This window comes from Lolium perenne, chromosome 1 (assembly GCF_019359855.2).
Source record: "Lolium perenne isolate Kyuss_39 chromosome 1, Kyuss_2.0, whole genome shotgun sequence".
NCBI lineage: Eukaryota > Viridiplantae > Streptophyta > Magnoliopsida > Poales > Poaceae > Lolium > Lolium perenne.
This window is the reverse complement of record NC_067244.2, coordinates 128020500-128040157: the sequence shown is the minus strand read 5'-3', so window position 1 is coordinate 128040157 and position 19658 is coordinate 128020500. Positions and strand designations below refer to the sequence as shown.

Below are 19658 nucleotides of genomic sequence, written 5' to 3'. Positions count from 1 at the left end.
GCCGGGGTGAAGGATGCTGGAGGCATTGAACTGGATCCCCTGCACACAATGACCGGGACTGCCTCGAAGAATGGCTACCTACGATGATGGAGCTTCCCAGTTAGTTTGACTCATGGAATAGGCGAAGTAAGGGAAAGGTTTTGGTCGACCACCCTCTGCCGGCACACCAAGGAAGTGTGTTAATCTAGTGGCACTAAGAGTCGGTCGGTGCGTGTGGGTAAAGTTGTACACCCCTGCAGGGTAAATCTTTTCGAAAAGCCGTGTCCACGGTTACGGACGACTTGGTGATGGATTCTATGATCATAGACAACTTGAACCTAATCGTAAAACTTGATGTCAATGTGTGATAAGGATCCCTTCTCAGGGTGTCGAGGGGGTGATCCTAGGTGATAGGTTCAGGTGATGATGAAGATTCGGTGGATTCAACATAATGATATTAGAGCTAGAGTTGATATCGCTCTCTTATCCTTTTTTTAAATGGTCTGAATAGACGAGCTTCTGCTCCCTCCTATTTACAAAGGAAAACTGGCTTTCCGCAAAATAAGCTCCACATAAAGCCTCGCATACCCGCTTCGCTAACATGTTGTACTAAGTCTTGCTGAGTCCCTGTACTCAGCCTTGCATGCTTTGTTTCAGACGAAGTCCTTCCAACAGATGGTGGTTTCCACCTCGACGTCGACGAGTAGTTCGGAGTTCCTCAGGCGGCAGCCTGAGAGTTATGGGCTGGGACATCGCCTTATGTTATGGCCTCTTAGGCCCTTTGCAGTCTTGTTATCTAGATAACATAATTTGCTTTCCGTTGCTTGTTGAATTGTGGTCAGTGACCTCTGCGTGTAATAAATTTGGATCTTAACTCTGCTAAGAGTTGTAATATATCTGCTTTGGAGTCGTAGAGTCACTGTTGTGTTACTGATTCTCACCCTGTAGGCCCTAGAGATCTAGGTTAGGCTTATGCCAGATGTGATATCTGGGTTTGTCTAGCCCTGACCTCCGGGGTTCCCCACACACTCCATCTTCCCCCACCGAGCTAAGACCCAAGCCTAGATCTCCCGCGTGACCACACAACCTAGCAGAAGGTGATGGATGGACTCCGGCTCTTGGTCGCACAGGGGGCAAGCAGCAGGGTGTGGAAGGCCACGCCGCTGCAGCCTATCCGCTGTCCAACACCTGTTCCGGGAGGCAAGCCAGGCGAAGAACTTGCAACTGTAGGGTGCCCGCGATCGCCAAATCTGGGAAGCCACCGGCGCCATAGTGGTCCCGGCGAAGAAGGCGCCATAGGCATTGGCAGAGTAGATACCATCGGCCGTCCACCTCCAGCGAAAGACGTCCTCCTGGTCAGGTGAGAGAAGGATGTCGGAGATGGCATTCCACAAGACGAAGAACTCCGGGACCGCAGCAGCCCCCAAATTAGGACCACAATCACGCATCCACTCCCCACCGAACCCCTCCTTGATGGAGCAGGAGTTGTCGTGACGCTTGCTGACCAAGGCCGCCAAGTTAGGCGCAATGTCCACCACCCGCGCCCCGTCAATCCAGTGGTCCTTCCAGAACAGGGCTTCCTCGCCGTTGCCCAAGGAGACCACCATGGCCGAATCGGCCAGGGCCCGAGCCAGAGGGGGAACCTTGAGATCGAACTCAGCCCACGCCTTCGCCGGGTCCGTCCGCTGTAGCCAAGCCCACCGACACCGCAGCGCCACGTTGAGGAGACGAAGGTTAGGGATGCCTAAGACGCCACACCTCTTGGGAGAGGTCACCTTATCCCATGCCACCAGACAGTGCCCGCCACTGACGTCAGCCCACCCCTTCCACATGAAACCGCAACACACCTTACCGAGAGCTTGCAAAGCCTTGGGGAGATGTCCAAGGACATCATGGCATGGACATGTATGCCGCTAAGCGTGGTCTGGACGAGGATGGTCCTTCCACCGCGGTTCAGCAGACGGGCACCCCACTGGGGCAGCCGCTTGGCCGCGCTCTCCACCACCGACTGAAGCTGAGCTGCCGAAGGCTTGCGCAGACCAAGCGGCAAGCCAAGGTACTGGCAGGGCGAGTCCGCGACGGAACAACCAAGAATGGCGCGTGCCAGCTCCACCTGGTCCGGGCTACACCGGATGGGGTGGACCGAGCTCTTGGCTCGGTTGGTGTGAAGGCCCGAGGCCTTCCCGAAGTCCTTAACCACCACCGCGCAAGTGTCAATATCTAGGTGAGTAGGTTTGAGGAAGATGACCACATCGTCGGCGTACATGGAGGTGCGCTACCGGAGGCCATGCGGGGCCAAGTCGGAGAGCAAACCTTCCGCCGAAGCCTTCTGGAGCATGAGGTATAAAACCTCCATGACCGAGTCGAAAAGCAGGGGGAAAGAGGGTCCCCCTGCTGCAATCCACGCCTGTTGTATATAAGGTCCCCCGCTACACCATTCACCAGGACTCAGGTCGAAGCCGTGCTGAGCAGCCCCACCACCATAGAAATCCACTTGGGGCCAAAGCCCAACTTGCTCATAACCTCAAGGAGGAAGGACCAATCCACAGTGTCGAAAGCTTTGGTGATGTCAAGCTTCAACATGATCGCCGGGGCCTTGAGAGCATTCAACCTCCTAGCCGTGGACTGCACGAGCTGGAAGTTGTCATGGAGGCAACGCCCACGAATGAAGGCGCTCTGATAGGACCCAATGATCTGCCCCATACGCGGCGCGAGGCGGGAAGAGAGCACCTTGGCGATGAGCTTCGCCACACTGTGAATCAGACCGATGAGGAAGACATAGCTCTCTCTCTCTCTCTTTTTTCCACATCAGATCGAAGCAAAACGAGTCAAACCCGAGCGAGAAGTTGCTGCGGGACTCGATGCAATGGAAAGAACGGAGGCAGCGGGCGAGGTGGGCGGCAGCGGCCAGTAGCAGGCCGGACGGGCGGCCGGGAGGCAGCGGCCGACAGCGGACGAAAACGAAGGGAGGCGACCGACGGGCTGGAGGGCGGACGGAGGTGCGGCGGCCGGACAAAAGATCGGACGGAGGGCGGCCGGGAAGAAGAGGAGCCGGCCGGGGGCGGACGGGGACGCGCCGGGAAGAGCCGGGGGAGCGGCCGGAGGTGTGGCGGCCGGAGGAGAGAGCGGAACAAGCTTCAATGACGGCCGTAGAGGAGGACCAATTTTTGCTCTGATACCATGTTAGGGCAATATGCTTGTTGTATTACCAGGGGCCAAAGGCCACAATATATAATACATGTACATGTGCAAATATGCAGGAAGCCTCCTAACATATGAGGAAACTACAATATACAGATATATACATCTAACACCTCCGACCTAGGGCATAGAGTGTCACATTGTAATGGGTGTTGCCTCTCTAGGCTTGTGTTAAACTCTCTCTATCAATGAATCCAAACGAGCAAACCTTTTGCGTTTTTTCAAAGAAAATCCCAAAGATCTAAACTCTACCACATAAATTTGCAACAGAAACTTTTGAATAGAGCTAACCTTTTCACATTGATAACTTGGTAATTTTAAGTTATGATTTTCCCACTCTTGTTTCTTGAGATCTTGCTAATAAACTTGCTTTGGTGCGTTTCAGCTTCAATGAAGTGTATGTCATGGTTATATCAACCCTAATTTGACCACACCAAAAGAAATGCATTGCTTCGTCACTAAAATTAGATATACTCCACTCATTTTGAATTAAGGCCCTGCATTTGTACTTCACACTCCATCGAGGAATTATATACCGGTATATCGCTTATTCATCAACTGGTTAATATCGATATTTCCAATTATCGCTCTTATGCAAACTCAGGTGTTGCCTAGATGGTGGGAAGGAGATCCTTTACCCTGACGCCTTATGTATGATATGTGAGATCATTTTTCTATATCATAAAACATGTACAAAAATTCTCAAAAAAGTTTGACAAACACACATCCATATCCATATATATGTAAAACACATGAAATTCATGCTCTGAAATAGACCTACACTTAGAAAACCAAAAAAGAAAGATACCCTCCGTCCACAAAAGGATGCATTTTAATGTAAATTTAAAGTATCTAGGTACACTATTTAGTTATAGATACATCCAAATTTGAACATCCTTTTTGTGGATGGAGGAACTATACGAATTCCACCCAAAGCTGACACATACTATTCACGGTTGATTTGTTCTTCTTACTTCCGTAACAGTGCATTGAATTTTGAGCTGGTTTTCCTTTCATATTTGTACATAAGGCATGTAGGTCTGTTGTAAACTGTTTTTCCAATAGACTTTACCCAGAGACTATTCAAGGTCGATTTTATCTAAAAAACACAGCAGGTAAACCTTTTATTTTGCTAAAACTTGAAATTTTTATGTGCATTTGTCACAAAAATAATTACAGAATTCTATATATTTAAGAAAAACTTAACCTTTACTAATTTCGTAATAATACTAGTGATTTTAATTAAACATATGCTCGTATGTGCATCGGCTGATCTACTTAGACGTTGGGCGTTGCACACCCAGTACAGCTGGATATTGTTGAATTGACAAGATAATTGACCACCTGCAAACCTACTTGAGACGGCACGTCAATATATCAATTCCATCTGAACATAGCAACAAATTGCCGTATGAAACAATCTTCAGTCCAAGTGCATGCCGTATGCTCTACTTAAAGACCTTAGTTTAATCAGCAGTGGTTTTCAGAACTAGTAGCAACCCAACTACAAAAGCGGACGCACGCCCAGCATTCCCCAAAGCAGGCAAGCAACAAAGCCAACCACATTATCAGCAACTAAGCAGAAGAGAGGGAGAAAATAGAACCTAGGATACCTAAGATGGCCACCATCAGAGCTCTAGCCACCATGGGGGTCTTCCTCCTAGTGGCGCTCTCCACGTCCCACATTGCCTCCTCCTTTCGCCCTGGTATCGGCGTCTGCCGTGCTAGTGGCTATCTCCCAGGCAAGGCAGGCCACTGCGAGAAAAGCAATGATCCAGACTGTTGTGAGGACGGTAAGAGGTACCCGCAGTACCACTGCTCGCCACCGGTCACCGCGACTACCAAGGCCGTCCTGACGCTCAACAGCTTCGAGAAAGGTAAGGATGGTGGTGGTCCATCGGAGTGTCATAACTCCTATCATAGTGACAAAGAACTGGTCGTTGCGCTATCCACCGGTTGGTTCGAGAACATGGCACGGTGCGGCCACCGCATCAAAATTACCGCCAACGGCAAGTCTGTTTATGCTAAGGTGGTGGACGAGTGTGACTCCGTGTACGGGTGTGACGACGAGCACAACTATGAGCCACCATGTGCCAACAACATCGTCGACGCCTCGCCAGCGGTGTGGAACGCCCTCGGGCTCGACCAGAATGTCGGTATGGAGGATATCACCTGGTCACAAGCGTAAATAAGAGAAATGCATGTCAGGCATACACGAATAGTGTGGAGATATATAGCGTGTTCATATTTTGCACTTTACTATTGAATTGTCTTTGTCAATATGATGTCAGTCTTGTATATGTATAATGATTACTAAATAAATTAGAGCTACTTCTTCTAGCACGCCCATGGAAAAGAGGATTGCCTAGTTATATATTGTGCCTCCCTAATTTTCTGGACTATTGTTCCCCAAGACATTGATATGATAATATATTACAAGCACGATTACATGCCGCCATGCAATAACATCATCTGCGCAGTAGGGTTCATCCAGAATTTCGGTATAGAGGATATCACAGGGTCACATGAGTAAACATGAAAACTGTATAGCTTGCCAGGATCGTTGTTGAATGACGTATAGACTTGACCATCGAGGTTTGTAGCATCCCCCGTGATGCGTCCTGTGCGACCACGAGATGGAGGCAATAGAGCACATCCTTGTAGGTTGTACGTATTCGCGGATCACCTGGCACGAGGACCTCTCCTGGATTCGCTCAGCCGTGAGCATTCCTGTCGCCAGGGTCAAGTTCGCGGATTGGTGGGATGCGACTGTTAGTTTTCATGCCTGGAACACACACGCACGCTCGCGGTCACCTAGTAAACACACAGCTCTAACCCACGATCACACACACGAGATGAACTTGAGAGAGACACAGGGGACAGAGTTTTGGCGAGCACTCAACTTGCGTCTTTTCTGCTCTTCTTCTTTTTATCAGAGTCCAGGGAAAGACTTGGCAACAACCCCTGACAACCAGCCATGCTCCATCTCAATCGTGCCATCCCTCGTTCTAGGATCACGGCGCGCTAAACCAGTAAAAAATCCCAACGGAATCAATTACTTGATCGCAACGTGAACCATCATGCTTCTGATCGTTAGACTTAACTGAAACTGGCTACTGAAAAAAATGTGATATGCTACAGTCAACTGATCTGAAACGCTACAGTTAACTGAATTATTTCTACATCAACAAGAGCTACACTAACAGCGACCACCCGTGCTTCCTCAACAGCGACCTGCAAGGGACTTCCTTGGCGATCATGCTCACGGCCTTTGGGTCTAGCGACATTGCTCCCCCCGGCCCAGGGCATAGAGTGTCGCGTTGTAATGGGTGTTGTCTCTCTATGCTTGTATCAAACTCCCTCTGTGAATCCAAACGAGCAAAACTTTTGTGTTTTCTCAACAAAAAAATCCCAAAGTACCACATAAATTTGAAATAGAAACTTTTGAATAGAGCTAACCTTTTCACATTGATAACTTGGTAATTTTACATTATGATTTTCCCACTCTTCTTTCTTGAGATCTTGCTAATAAACTGAACAAAGGCCCTTCATTTGTACTTTACACTCCACCAAGGAATTATATACCGGTATATCTCATATTCATCAACTTGCCTAGATGGTGGGAGGGAGATCATGCATTTACACTGACGCCTTAAGTATGATATGTGGGATCATTTTTTTTATATCAGAAAGAATGTAAAAAAATTCTCATAAAAGTTTGACAAACACACATCCATATATATGTAAAATACACGAAATTCATGCTGCAAAATCGACCTACACTTAGAAAACCAAAAAAGAAAGATACCCCTCCGTCCACACAAAGATGTCTTTTTGTCTAAATTCGGACGTATATAGGCACTATTTAGTTATAGATACATCCAAATTTGAACATCCTTTTTGTGGATGGAGGAACTATACGAATTCCGTCAAATTCTCTCCACCCAAAGCTGACACTATTCACGGTTGATTTGTTTTTCTTACTTCCGTAACGGTGCATTGAATTTTGAGCTGATTTTTCTTTCATATTTGTACATAAGGCATGCAGATCTGTTGTAGAATATTTTTTAATTTAATATAAATTTGAATAGACTTCACCCAGAGATTATTCAAGGTCGATTTTCTCTAAAAAACACAGCAGGCTACAGGTAAACCTTTTATTTTGCTAAAGCTTGAATTTTTTATGTGCATTTGTCACAAAAATAATTACACAATTCTATATATTTAATAAAACTTAACCTTTACTAGTTTCATAATACTACTTGTGATTTTAATTAAACATATGCTCGAATGTGCATCGGCTGATCTACTTAGACGTTGGGCATTGCACACTAATACAGCTGGATATTGTTAAATTGACAAGATAATTGACCACCTGGAAGCCTACTTGAGACGGCACCGTCGGCACGTCAATATACCAATTCCATCTGAACATAGCAACAAATTGCCGTGTGAAACAATCTTCAGTTCAAGTGCATGCCGTATGCTTTACTTAAAGGGCTTAGTTTAATCAGCAGTGCTGTTCAGAACTAGTAGCAACCCAACTACAAAAGCGGATGCACGCGCAGCAATCCCCAAAGCAGGCAAGCAACAAAGCCAACCACACTATCAGGAACTAATTAGCAGAAGAGACGGAGAAAATAGAACCTAGGATACCTAAAGATGGTCAACATCAGAGCTCTGGCCACCATGGCAGTCTTCCTCCTGGTGGCGCTATCCACGTCCCACATTGCCTCCTCCCTTCGCCCCGGTCTCGGCGTCTGCCGTGCCAGTGGCTATCTCCCGGGCAAGGCAGGTCACTGCGAGAAGAGCAATGATCCAGACTGCTGTGAGGATGGTAAGAGGTACCCGCAGTATCACTGCTCGCCACCGGTCACCGCGACCACCAAGGCCGTCCTGACGCTGAACAGCTTCGAGAAAGGTAAGGATGGTGGTGGTCCGTCGGAGTGTGATAACTCCTACCACAGTGACAAAGAACTGGTCGTTGCGCTATCCACCGGTTGGTTCGAGAACATGGCACGATGCGGCCACCAAATCAAGATTACCGCCCATGGCAAGTCTGTTTATGCTAAGGTGGTGGATGAGTGTGACTCCGTGTATGGGTGTGACAACGAGCACAACTATGAGCCACCATGTGCCAACAACATCGTCGACGCCTCGCCAGCGGTGTGGAATGCCCTCGGGCTCGACCAGAATGTCGGTATGGAGGATATCACCTGGTCGCAAGCGTAAATAAGATAAATGCATGTCAGGCATACACGAATAGTGCGGCGATATATAGTGTGTTCATATTTTGCAGTTCAGTATAGAATTGTCCTTGTCAATATGATGTCGTCTTGTATATGTATAATACTATGTACTAAATAAATTAGAGCTACTTCTTCTAGCACACCCATGGAAGAGGGTGATTTCCCAGTTATATATTGTGCCTCCCTAATTTTATGGAGTATTGTTCCCTAAAACTGTTGACGGGATAATATATTACAAACACGATTACAAGCCGCCATGCAAAACATCATCCTTGCAGTAGGGTTCATCCAGAATTTCGGTATAGAGGATATCACAGGGTCACACGAGTAAATAGGAAAACTGTATAGCTTGCCATGATCGTTGTTGAATGGCGGATAGACTTCACCATCGCGGTTTGTAGCATCCCCCGCGGTGCGTCCTTTGCGGCAACGAGATGGAGGCAATAGAGCACATCCCTGTAGGTGTCCCTATTCGCGGATCACCTGGCACTAGGTCCTCTCCTGGATTTGCTCCGCCATGAGCATTCCTGCCGCTGGGTCAAGTTCGGGGATTGGTGGTACGCAATCACCCATGCTTCCTCAATAGCGGCCCGCAAGGGCGCTTCCTTGGTGATCATGCTCACAACCTGGTGGTTATGGAAGCGACGTCATGTATTCATCTTCAATGGCATACGGCCTAATCTCAGTGGCTTGCTCGAACCATAAAGGTGGAGGCCAAGTCATGGGTGACAAACGGAGCTTCGGGTATAGCGGCGTTGCTCCCCTAGTTGTACCGGATGTTGCCTCTCTAGATTTGTATCAAACTCTCACTATCAATGAATCCAAAAGAGCAGACCTTTTGCGTTTTCTCAACAAAAAAAAAAAACTCCCGAAGATCCAAACCCTACCACGTAAATTTACAACAGAAACTTTTGAATAGAGCTTACCTTTTCACTCTGATAACTTGGTAATTTGAAATTATGATTTCCCCACTCTCCCCTCCCTCCCTGATGTCCTCACCTCCCTCATTCCCTCCTCCGGTGCCCTCCTCCTCCGACATCCCCTCCCCCATGGTACCCGCTACGCCCCCTCAAAATCGAGCGTGGGCTGGAGCTCCGGCACGCGGCCTGTAGCTCGACTGTGCGGCTTGTAGCATGTCGCGTGTCCTGAAGCTTGATGGCTCGGCATGCGGCTCCCTGGACTCCTCCTTTCCTCTGTACGCTCTGCCATTCTCCCTCATGGGCGTCCTCCCCGTGCTCCTCTAGAAGGTGGCGACAAAAATCCGGCGGCTGTGGAGGCGGGAGGTGGAGGCGCAGCAGAGCAACAAACCGAGGTGGAGAGGGCCGATCTCCTCACCAGGCAGCGGCGAAGTTGAGGCCGCACGCGTGGAGGCGCATCATCGCTGGTCGTGAAGAGAGGGGGCAAGGACAAATCGGAACTGAGCAATGGAAAACACGGAGCAATTGCTGACTCTGCGAGCGGGAATTGCAAGAGGAGGAGAAACCGGGGCAATAGAGAGGTAGAAGCAAGGGCAAATTAGAGCTAAGGGGGGCAATGGGAAGGCGGATTCAAGAACATGTGGAGAATGGCGCAACTACTTCTTTCTGTTGGCGCTGCTTCTCCGTTGCTGCTCTTCTTGTGATGGTACTGCTCCCACCTGCATCCTTCTGTGGGCATTGCTGGTCTTTTATTGCTGCTCCTCTGAATCTCTAATGGTACTGCTCTTTTCTTTTTTGCTTCAGTGGCTCGTGCGGAATGGCAGTGGAGTGCGGCTCTAGCTGAGTAGCTGACACTTAACTGGTATCTTGCTCTTCCCTGTATGGTTAATGTGAAGCACTCGAATAAACTATGTAGTAATCTAAATCCAGTACTAAACTATGTAGCTTGATATATATTGAAATTCTTAAAACCTGATCAGTGTTGTTAGTAGTTTAGTTCTTCTACACAGATTTGAATTAAAATTAACACACCAAGGAAACCAGAGAAGAACAAATTTCGCTGACACAACATGCCTCAGTGAATCGTGCCAGCTTGTTGAAACTTGATATGTTGAGATGTAACAAAATGATGGATCCTGCTAGCTTGCTGAGAAAGAGCAAACAGTAATGTTTAAATTGGATCTATTTTTGTGCTTACCGAACCTTGTTATTCAATCTTGCTGGCCCAAGAACTTTGATCATTTTGAGGAAAATCTGCATCCACAGAAAGCTACCTCCCCGAAAGAACAGGCCAAATGTACATGAGGCGAAAAATACAGATCTGCAGAAGGCCCCTTGTGAAGACCTGCAGGAAACAAACAAATAAAAAGAAACTAAAGAACGGATGCTCAACAAATTATGGTAGCACAAATGAAGTTGATCCAGTATTTGTTATTTAAAAAAGATGATCCAATACAAATAGAAAAACTGGAAACATCTGCAAAGAAAAAGAAAATAAAACAGCAAGGTCAACAAAGGGCAAACAACAGCAAGTCATAAGATGTTTAAATAAAAGAGGAAGTGCCTGGAACTTGTAGTTATCTCACTACAGAACACCTTGGTTTTGCCCCTACTTTTCCACAGGCTTTTAGGGAGAGTAGGCGAGTAGCACACCTGGAGCAACGACCCCAGTACTATCCTAGAGTGTGTATGTGTGGAAGTTAAATTTGCTTTTTACAAAAATCCCAAAGGCAACTGTCAGAAAACCCAAGCTAAGGATCACAAGTTGTGTGCTCCAGATTCATCTAGTATGAGAACCTTGGACCTGTTAGTGAAGTTTGGAACACTCTAACTTCTCTCATTCAAGACATATAAGAACATTCTGAACTCGTTGCATTTTCTGGAATACTTGTTCATGACTGCATACTGATACTGATACAATCACATGTAATTGCAAACTGAAGGCATGGAAATGGAAATTTGTTTTTTGTTTAACGTGCCTGTACAAACATGAAGCCAATTATATCTTTTAGATGGAAAGAACTAATCCTATTCAACATTCCTCGTACCTGTGACCTCCCTCCCATATTTCTAAAACATGTGGTTCTTCCTTGTTAGATTACCTGTTTGAGAAGCTAAAAAAGATGGCATGCAAAGACCATAATCTGAACTTGAGGTCTAAACTTTGAAGAGAATAGATAATCAATGCATTAGACAAAATGCTTCTATGGTCCTGGTATCAAATTATGAACACATGACTGATATGCAAAGATCAATAATCTGAACTGGAGCTCCAAGTATGACAGCAAAACTATAGAAATGTTTGTAAGCTCCCTATAACTTTGTTGGTTGTTGTAATAGGCCTCCCAAACTATAGAAACAAAAGCCGCGGTTTCCGGCAGCTCACCTCCCAAACGACCATGGCATCTCGCTGGGGCTCTTCTGCCCCTGCTGAGCGTGAAGGCCGCGTCGTTGGCACACGTCCTCCTGGCAGTAGCGCACCTCCCAAACGACCATGGTGTCCTGGCTGGTGCCCTTCCACCCCTGCTCCGTGTGAAGACGGTGGCGTTTGCACATATCCTCCTGCCGACCTGCGTGAGATGAGATCCTCCTCCATCGTCATCTCCAGTGGGGGCGTTAGATTCTGAATGCTAGGTATTCATTGTAAACAAAAATGCTAAATGCAAGAAAAGAAAGGGGAAATTTCAGAAATTAGAAGCTAATCTGCTACCTTGTCTGCTGATTTCTCACAATCACCTGAAGGAAGTTGCGTCTGATCTATATACTCTGCACTAAATCTTCGGCATTCGTTTGAAGACACCTGAATACCCCCGACGCCAGCACTGGTCATCTCTCCTTCATTGATGGGGAGCTTCCTGCCGCCGCAGAAGTCGCGGCATCAGCATCCGTTCGGGTGGCCACCTGGTTCCACCGCTGCCTATCCACCTCGTCGTTGTCCTCTTGACCTCCTCCATATCAGCATCTCCTTCCCCCTCCTCCTCCAATTACTCCCCATCCATCGCCATCTCGGCTGGATGTGCTCCTCATACGCACCCATCGTTTGGTTGCGGCTACCACCAACGCGAGGTGGTCCATGGCGGCGGTACCGCCGGGTCTTCCGTTGGGCGTGTAGGCTGCTCGGGGGCTGTTGCGTTGTGCCATGGTGAGGGGAAAGGATTGGGCAACGACATGGAGGTGCGGGAGGATGATGTGCCTCTCGGGCTCTGCCTAGCCCGCCAGCTATGCATCCCTCTGCCGCCGGCGCCGGCCCAGCAGCACCACCATCAGCACATACACGCACACCACCATGACCGTCTCGCACCATCACGCAGCTCGCTGTCGGAGGGCAGGATGGAGGCGCGGGAGGAGGGTTTGTCGGCCGGCAGATTGGAGTGAGGGGAGGGGCTCGTGGTAGAGGAGGGAGCGGCGATTTGGAGGAGCTCCTGGATTATTCGTTGGGGGAGTGGTAACTGTCAGCACCGCTTTGACTGGGCACGCTCGCCGCTTTGACCACATGAGAATAAGGCAACCGGGATGGCAACCGGTAACCGAAGGAGGAAAAAAATAAGGCCAAACCAATTTGATGGATCTACAGTTACATATGGGATAAATCTGGCATACGTGTTGTTAAACGATTGGAAAAAATTAGCTCGTCTACAGTACCCAGAGCAATATGGAGGCATGAATCTGTTTAAACTTTATATAGGGTATAATATACTTAACTCATTTTGAACAAAGGCCCTGCATTTGTACTTCACACTCAACCAAGGAATTTTATACCGGTACATCTCATATTCGCCAACTGGTTAGTATCGATATTTCTAATTATCTCTCTTATGCAAATTTAGGTGTTGCCAAGATGGTTGGAAGAAGATGATGTCATTTCAATGACGCCTTAAGTATGATATGTGAGATTATTTTTATATAATATAAAACATGTACAAAAACTATCAAAAAAGTTTGACAACACACATCCATATAAAATCCACGAAATTCATGCTCCAAAATCAACCTACACTTAGAAAACCAAAAAAAAGATACATATGAATCGAGTCAAATTCTCTTCACCCAAAGCTGACAGTTTTTATGGTTAAGTTTTTTCTCTTACTACCCTAACAGTGCATTGAATTTTGAGCTGATTTTTTGTAAACTGTTATTCAAAATTTAATATTGATGCGAATAGACTTCACCCAGAGACTATTAAAGGTCGATTTTTTCTTAAAAACACAGCAGACTACAGTTATACCTTTCTTTGTTGCTAAAACTTGAAGTTTTATGTTCATTTGTCCCCAAAATAATAACACAATTTCATATTTGTAAGAATAACTCTAACGTTTGCTAGTTTCATAACGATACTTGTGATTTTAATTAAGCATATGCTCGTATATGTATCGGCTGATCTACTTAGACGTTGGGCGTTGCACTTGCACTCCAATACAGCTGGACTTTTTGTTGTTGTTGAGGAATTACAACAGGAGTCTTCTACTGCTCTTAAATTAAAATAATAATAATATGGGTACATCATATTAACAAGGTCATATAACCAGGATCAGACATGAGAATATAAACTATTATCTCTCTTACAAAGGAGTCTATTTTATTAGTGATCTACTTAGACGTTGGGCATTGCACTCCAATACAGCTGGACATAGTTAAATGGAATAAATTGACAAGATAATTGACCACTTGGAAGCACACTTGAGACGGCACGTCAATATATCAACTCCATCTGAACATACCAACAAATTGCCGTACAAAACAATCTAACAGTGTTCAGAACTAGCAGCAATGCAACTATATAAGCGGATGCACGCACAGCAATCCCCAAAGCAAGCAGGCAACAAAGCCAACCACATCAGTAACTAAGCAGAAGAGAAGGGGAAATTAGAGCCTAGAATACCTAAGATGGCCACCATCAGATCTCTAGCCACCATGGTGGTATTCCTCCTGGTCGTGCTCCGTACATCCCACATTGCCTCCTCCCTTCGCCTCGGGCTTGGCGTATGCCGTGCCAGTGGTTACCTCCCGGGCAAGGCCGGCCATTGCGAGAAGAGCAATGATCCAGACTGCTGCGAGGACGGTAAGAGGTACCCGCAGTACCACTGTTCACCACCAGTCACTGCGACCACCAAGGCCGTGCTAACGCTCAACAGCTTCGAGAAGGGCAAGGATGGTGGTGGTCCATCAGAGTGTGACAACTCCTACCACAGCGACAAAGAGCTCGTCGTCGCGCTTTCCACCGGTTGGTTCGAGAACATGGCACGGTGCGGCCACCGCATCAAAATCACCGCCAACGGCAAGTCTGTGTATGCTAAAGTCGTGGACGAGTGTGACTCCGTGTACGGCTGTGACGACGAGCACAACTACGAGCCGCCATGCGCCAACAATATCGTCGATGCCTCGCCAGCCGTGTGGAACGCCCTAGGGCTCGACCAAAATGTCGGCATGGAGGATATCACCTGGTCACAGGCGTAAACAAGAGAAATGTATATCAGACATACATGAATAGTTAGTGCGGAGATATATAGCATATACATAATTTGCACTTTGTAACTAATCGTTCTTGTTGTCATCACCTTGCCCTTCTTAATATGATCATGTTGCTTTGTATATAATTTGCACTATATCTAGCGCATCCACGGGAAAGACCGATTGCCCAGTTATATATTGTGCCCCCATTTTTTTTGATGTATCGTTCCCCAAAATATCTACGGGGCTAATATGTGACCAGCATGTGCCGCTATGCAACAGCAACATGGCTGATGCCTTGCAAGTGGTATAGAGCTCCCTAAGGCTCTACTAGAACATCGGTATGGAGGATATCACCTACTCAGATGATTAAACAGGCGAACTGCATGGCAGCCATACACGAAACCCTGAATAGTTAGGACAGTGAACTATAGCATGTACCTAATTGCCAATTTGTAACCAATGTTTTTGTTGTCATCACATTGTCCCGGTAAATATGATGTCACTTTGTATATAACTAGCGAGGTGGCCTTTTAGTATATAAAGATGGCAACTGCTTAATTTTGTATGACCTTAATTAAGTTAATCATGTAAAGAAAACTATATAGAAAAAAGACAGCATTGGTATAAATGATAATGTAGTAATTTTATTCACTGCAAGACTCTCCTGCAAATACGATAAGCAGTTATGGTATATGGAAACATCATTGTTCTCCCTACGTCTGATGAAACTTGTCCAAGATTTGACTAAATTCAAATGTATCTACATACATATAATAGTGTCTTGATACATCTAAATTTTGACAAATTTAAGACAATTTTCGCTGGGAAGGAGGGAGTATATTTAATAAACATCTATTCAAGGAATACGAGTCGCTGAGTCGCAACTTGTCGCTAGGGTACCGACTCACAGGCTTGTCGTGACTAGTCTCGACTAGTGCTAGACTTGTCGACATGTAGTCAAGCTGTAACTACTAAAAAATAATATGTAAATAGGCTACTAATAGTAGTATACTACAATATATTGATGGTATAGGGGAATGGAGAGGAACCTGATACTGTGACAATTGCGTCCAGTGGGCAGGGCCTCCACTTCTGTGATGGCATAGGCAAGCTGACAGCTGCCAGATGAGAGGCGGCACAAGGGGAAGGGCGGCCAGAGGAAAGGCGGCTAGGTGGGAGGGCTCTGTTTCAATCTGGAGGGGTAGGGTTTCATGGGCAGGCTTTTTTTTTTTGTCTCAGCCCAGAACTAGTCACTCGACTAAAAAACTGAGACTAGTCGTGATTTCTTGTCGACCAGTCAACTTGTCGATCGACAACCTCAACTAGTCCTGCCACTCTAGGCTGTCGACAGTGAGGTTGCAACAGGCCGACAAGTCGAGCGACTCGTAATCCTTGCATCTATTCCTGAGAGGCTACTGGATAAACTTGCAATAGAAATTTTTGCACTCAAATGGTTAAGGGGCTCACTTTTTCCATGTAAAAGAATAGAGCGAAAATTTCAAATTACTTTTGCGCTCTTAACTTTGTAATTTGAAATTTTGACCAGAATGACTTGGTTTCACACACTGATTACCAGTTCAAACCTCGGTCCTTACTTCGTAAAGCGCAATTCAGAGCAGCACGAGAATGCTAATCACTCATTGAATATCTCATGTACAGGGAAAAACAGGACAACATATGAATACAAACTATTAGTAGAATGGAAATCAAGCAGTCAGAGGTTAAGACCTATCACCTTACTTGCCAGAGAGGTGTCCCCCTGTTCAATGCGTGCAGATGGGAACCAAGAATCTTTCAGCTTGCATTCCCCTTCCAAAGCACAAAGTAAAGAGAGAAGAACATGTAAGGCCTGAAATAATGTTACGGAATGATATGGCTGAGATGTTTATATTACACAAGTACGAATTCGAGCCCAATCTAACCAAGCTTGCTCAGCTCAACTGGGCTTGAGTCAAACTACAATAATCCGTCAACTCATGTACTTTTGATGCCCTAGCTATAGCAGTATAACCTCAGTGATAAACAACTTAACCTCCTAGTTGAAGAACATTATGGTCAACATGATAAAACTGAATGAAGTATGGGTTACCGGAAAGTTTTGTTGTATTATGAACTCCATACTTCAGTGTCAGGCACATAGCCTGTAGTCCTTAACAAAGTGTACAAATCCTGGAGCGTAGATTTTATCTCTTTGATCTTCTCATGTTGTTTATCTCCAGTGATAAAAGAGTGCACTTCGTTCCTTATCTGCATCCAGCTACAGCCAGGCTCTTTTGTTACATCTTCTTGTTTCATAATTCTACGTACCTCTGCGACTTGCACCACATACCCAGAGAAGAATATATATTTGATAACATGACGTAGTTGCCAGCATTTGATGGCTAAGTAGCGAAGAGTTTCTCAGCAGCCCTTCTACCAATTTCTGCATTCTTGTGAATCTTGCATGCCCCAAAAAGAGTACTCCAAATCACTGAATCTGGCTCAGTAGGCATATCATAATTGAATTGTTCAGCTCATTGCACATCACCAGTTCGCCCAAGTAGATCCACCATGCATGCATAGTGTTCCAGCAAAGGAGTTAGTCTGTAATCCCTGCTCATTGACTTGAAAAATTGCCAACCTTCATCTACCAAACCAGCATGGCTGCATGCATTTAGAAGCCCCACAAAAGTGACCTCACTTGGCAACACCCCTGCGGATTCCATATGCTTATACATATTGATGGCTTGTCTTCCAAGGCCATGCTGCGGACAACCTGTAATACAAGTATTCCACTAAAATATGTCCCGTTCCTCCATTGAAAACCTTATGAGAATCTGCAGAACCACACTTGAAATACATTGACATGAGAGCATTAGTCACTATAAGTTCTGAACAATTCCATACTTAATAGCTACTGTGTGGAATTGTTGCCCAAGCTTAGAAGCACCAACACTTCCACAAACACTGAGAAGTATAGTAAATATTTTGGAATTTGGTAGTTCATGCTCATGTAACGTTGTTTTGAAAATCTCCACCGCTTCATTTCCCCGTTCAGCCAGTGCATATGCAGATATTATCGTGGTCCAAGAGACAACATCCAGACTGAGCATGTTGTCAAATATATGTCTTGCATAGTCCATCATATTATTGTGTACAAGTGCCGAAATAAAGTAGTTACATGACACGGTGTCTTTCACTCTCATTCCATTAAAGACTTGTCTCACATACTCCAAGTTTCTGCGCCTACCATACATAGTAATGAGAGCGTTACATACATAGCTATTGAACTGGCAGCTGGCCTTAACAGCAAGTGAATGCACATGTCTACCTGTCTCAGGAGCTCCAATATTTGAACAAGCGAAGAAGCTACTTGTCAAACTAGATAAGCTAGGTAGCATCCCATTCCTATGGGGTGCTTGGAGTAAATCCAAAGCTTCTTCGCTCCTTCCATTCTGTGCATATCCTGCAATTATTCCAGCCCAGGATATTGTGTTTCCTAAAAGGCATCCTGTCGAACAGCTCCTTCGCCTCGTCAACCATTCCATTCTGCATATAGCCAGTAATCATGGCGTTCCAGGACACAACACCAGGATCTGGAATCTGCTCAAATAAAACCCTTGCATCAGTAATCCTGCCACATCGACCTAAGCCTGTGAGCAGTGCGGTTTGACATGGAATGGATTTTACAGGGTCTCTGTCATAGACGGCAATAGCAGCATCAATTCGACCACCATGAGAAAGTGCAGCTCAAGTTGGGCTCTGGCATATGTTCAAACAGACGCCATGCATCCACCATCTGCCGGCTGCGGCAGCAACCAGTGAGCATACAGTTCCATAACGCGACATCCCTGCTCGGCATCGAGCCGAACAGCCTGCGTGCCATGGTGATATCCCCATTCCGTACATAGCAGCTTGCCATGGCGTTCCAAGTCACGGTGTTCCGCTCGAGCATTCCATCAAACACCCTGCGAGCGTCGATAGCGTCGGCGAGGGCTCTCGCGTCCTCGAGCATTCCGCTGGCGCGGTACGCGGAAATCATGGTATTCCAGGCGAAGATGCCGCGGTGTGGCATGGCGTCGAACACCTCCCTGGCTTCCCTCAGGCGGCCGAGTCGGGCAAGTAACAACATACGGTTGCTGTGCGCGGTCTTGTCGAACACCCGGTGAACGCGCCTCTCGGGAAACGGCGCCGCCATTGCAGCGCCGCCCGCCGCGGCCGTGAAGTGGCGGCGGAGAAGGCAGCGCGACATGGGCGTCGGGGAACACCATAAAGAATGGTAGGGGCTGTTTGGTTGATGATCTGAGAGATTTGCCTCACCGGAGTGAAGCCTGAGACATAGCCTGGACCATGTTTGGTCGATGATCTGAGACACCTTTCCAACTCAACTTTTATTTTCGAAACATGGTGCAACGCATAAGTAGTACATATACATATCTCTCTATAAATACATCTCTATAAAAGTATAAATACATGTACCTATACCTTATTTTTGTGAGCATCTCTGAAAGACTAAGACGGAGATCTAATGGGTCTTGAAATTGACGAAGTTATCACAGACGTCTCGTTGTCGACGGGAACATCAGATCATCCGATAGGATTTTCCTTTTTTATAATACAGAAAAGCGACAAACCTGAAATTTGAACTCTCATCTTCTATCTTCTTCTTCTACTAATAAAAGAGCCTGAGGGGCTGATCCAACCAATCAGGACTGTACGATCGAATTATCCAATGCTTCACAGCGGCTCCGTGTTTGACGGGAGCGGACACCACCTCCGAATTAATTTGACTCCCCTCTACGCTAATCGAACAAACCGTTCGTCCTGCAAAGCATCGTCGTCCCCATCGCCTAGCCATCGCCACGACCATCCCCGCCGCAGC

General features: G+C 46.4%; 5 protein-coding genes and 1 pseudogene across 5 annotated transcripts; 3 read left to right on the top strand and 3 right to left on the bottom strand.

The window, feature by feature from the left end:
* Positions 1 to 1040: 1040 nt before the first annotated feature.
* LOC139833015 (uncharacterized) lies at positions 1041 to 1586 on the bottom strand. The gene has a single exon (XM_071823070.1). It carries the CDS (start codon positions 1584 to 1586, stop codon positions 1041 to 1043), a length of 546 nt encoding a protein of 181 aa, XP_071679171.1.
* Positions 1587 to 1750: 164 nt separating this feature from the next.
* On the bottom strand, positions 1751 to 2245 carry LOC127333257 (uncharacterized). The gene has a single exon (XM_051359628.1). It carries the CDS (start codon positions 2243 to 2245, stop codon positions 1751 to 1753), a length of 495 nt encoding a protein of 164 aa, XP_051215588.1.
* Positions 2246 to 4734: 2489 nt separating this feature from the next.
* Positions 4735 to 5494, top strand: LOC127301658 (putative ripening-related protein 5). The gene has a single exon (XM_051331937.2). It carries the CDS (start codon positions 4799 to 4801, stop codon positions 5366 to 5368), a length of 570 nt encoding a protein of 189 aa, XP_051187897.1. The 5' UTR covers positions 4735 to 4798; the 3' UTR covers positions 5369 to 5494.
* Positions 5495 to 7842: 2348 nt separating this feature from the next.
* On the top strand, positions 7843 to 8458 carry LOC127333252 (putative ripening-related protein 5). The gene has a single exon (XM_051359615.2). It carries the CDS (start codon positions 7843 to 7845, stop codon positions 8410 to 8412), a length of 570 nt encoding a protein of 189 aa, XP_051215575.2. The 3' UTR covers positions 8413 to 8458.
* A 5545-nt stretch (positions 8459 to 14003) lies between these two features.
* Positions 14004 to 19170, bottom strand: LOC127333251 (pentatricopeptide repeat-containing protein At2g13600-like; annotated as a pseudogene).
* On the top strand, positions 14231 to 14962 carry LOC139830438 (putative ripening-related protein 5). Its single transcript, XM_071818440.1, has one exon. The coding sequence runs from the start codon at positions 14231 to 14233 to the stop codon at positions 14798 to 14800; it is 570 nt and encodes a 189-aa protein (XP_071674541.1). The 3' UTR covers positions 14801 to 14962.
* Positions 19171 to 19658: the final 488 nt, after the last annotated feature.

Excerpts from the sequence above, each read along its gene's own strand:
- LOC139833015 (XM_071823070.1), bottom strand. The coding sequence starts at position 1,586 with ATGGTGGTCTCCTTGGGCAACGGCGAGGAAGCCCTGTTCTGGAAGGAC.
- LOC127333252 (XM_051359615.2), top strand. The coding sequence starts at position 7,843 with ATGGTCAACATCAGAGCTCTGGCCACCATGGCAGTCTTCCTCCTGGTG.
- LOC127301658 (XM_051331937.2), top strand. The coding sequence starts at position 4,799 with ATGGCCACCATCAGAGCTCTAGCCACCATGGGGGTCTTCCTCCTAGTG.
- LOC127333257 (XM_051359628.1), bottom strand. The coding sequence starts at position 2,245 with ATGTACGCCGACGATGTGGTCATCTTCCTCAAACCTACTCACCTAGAT.
- LOC139830438 (XM_071818440.1), top strand. The coding sequence starts at position 14,231 with ATGGCCACCATCAGATCTCTAGCCACCATGGTGGTATTCCTCCTGGTC.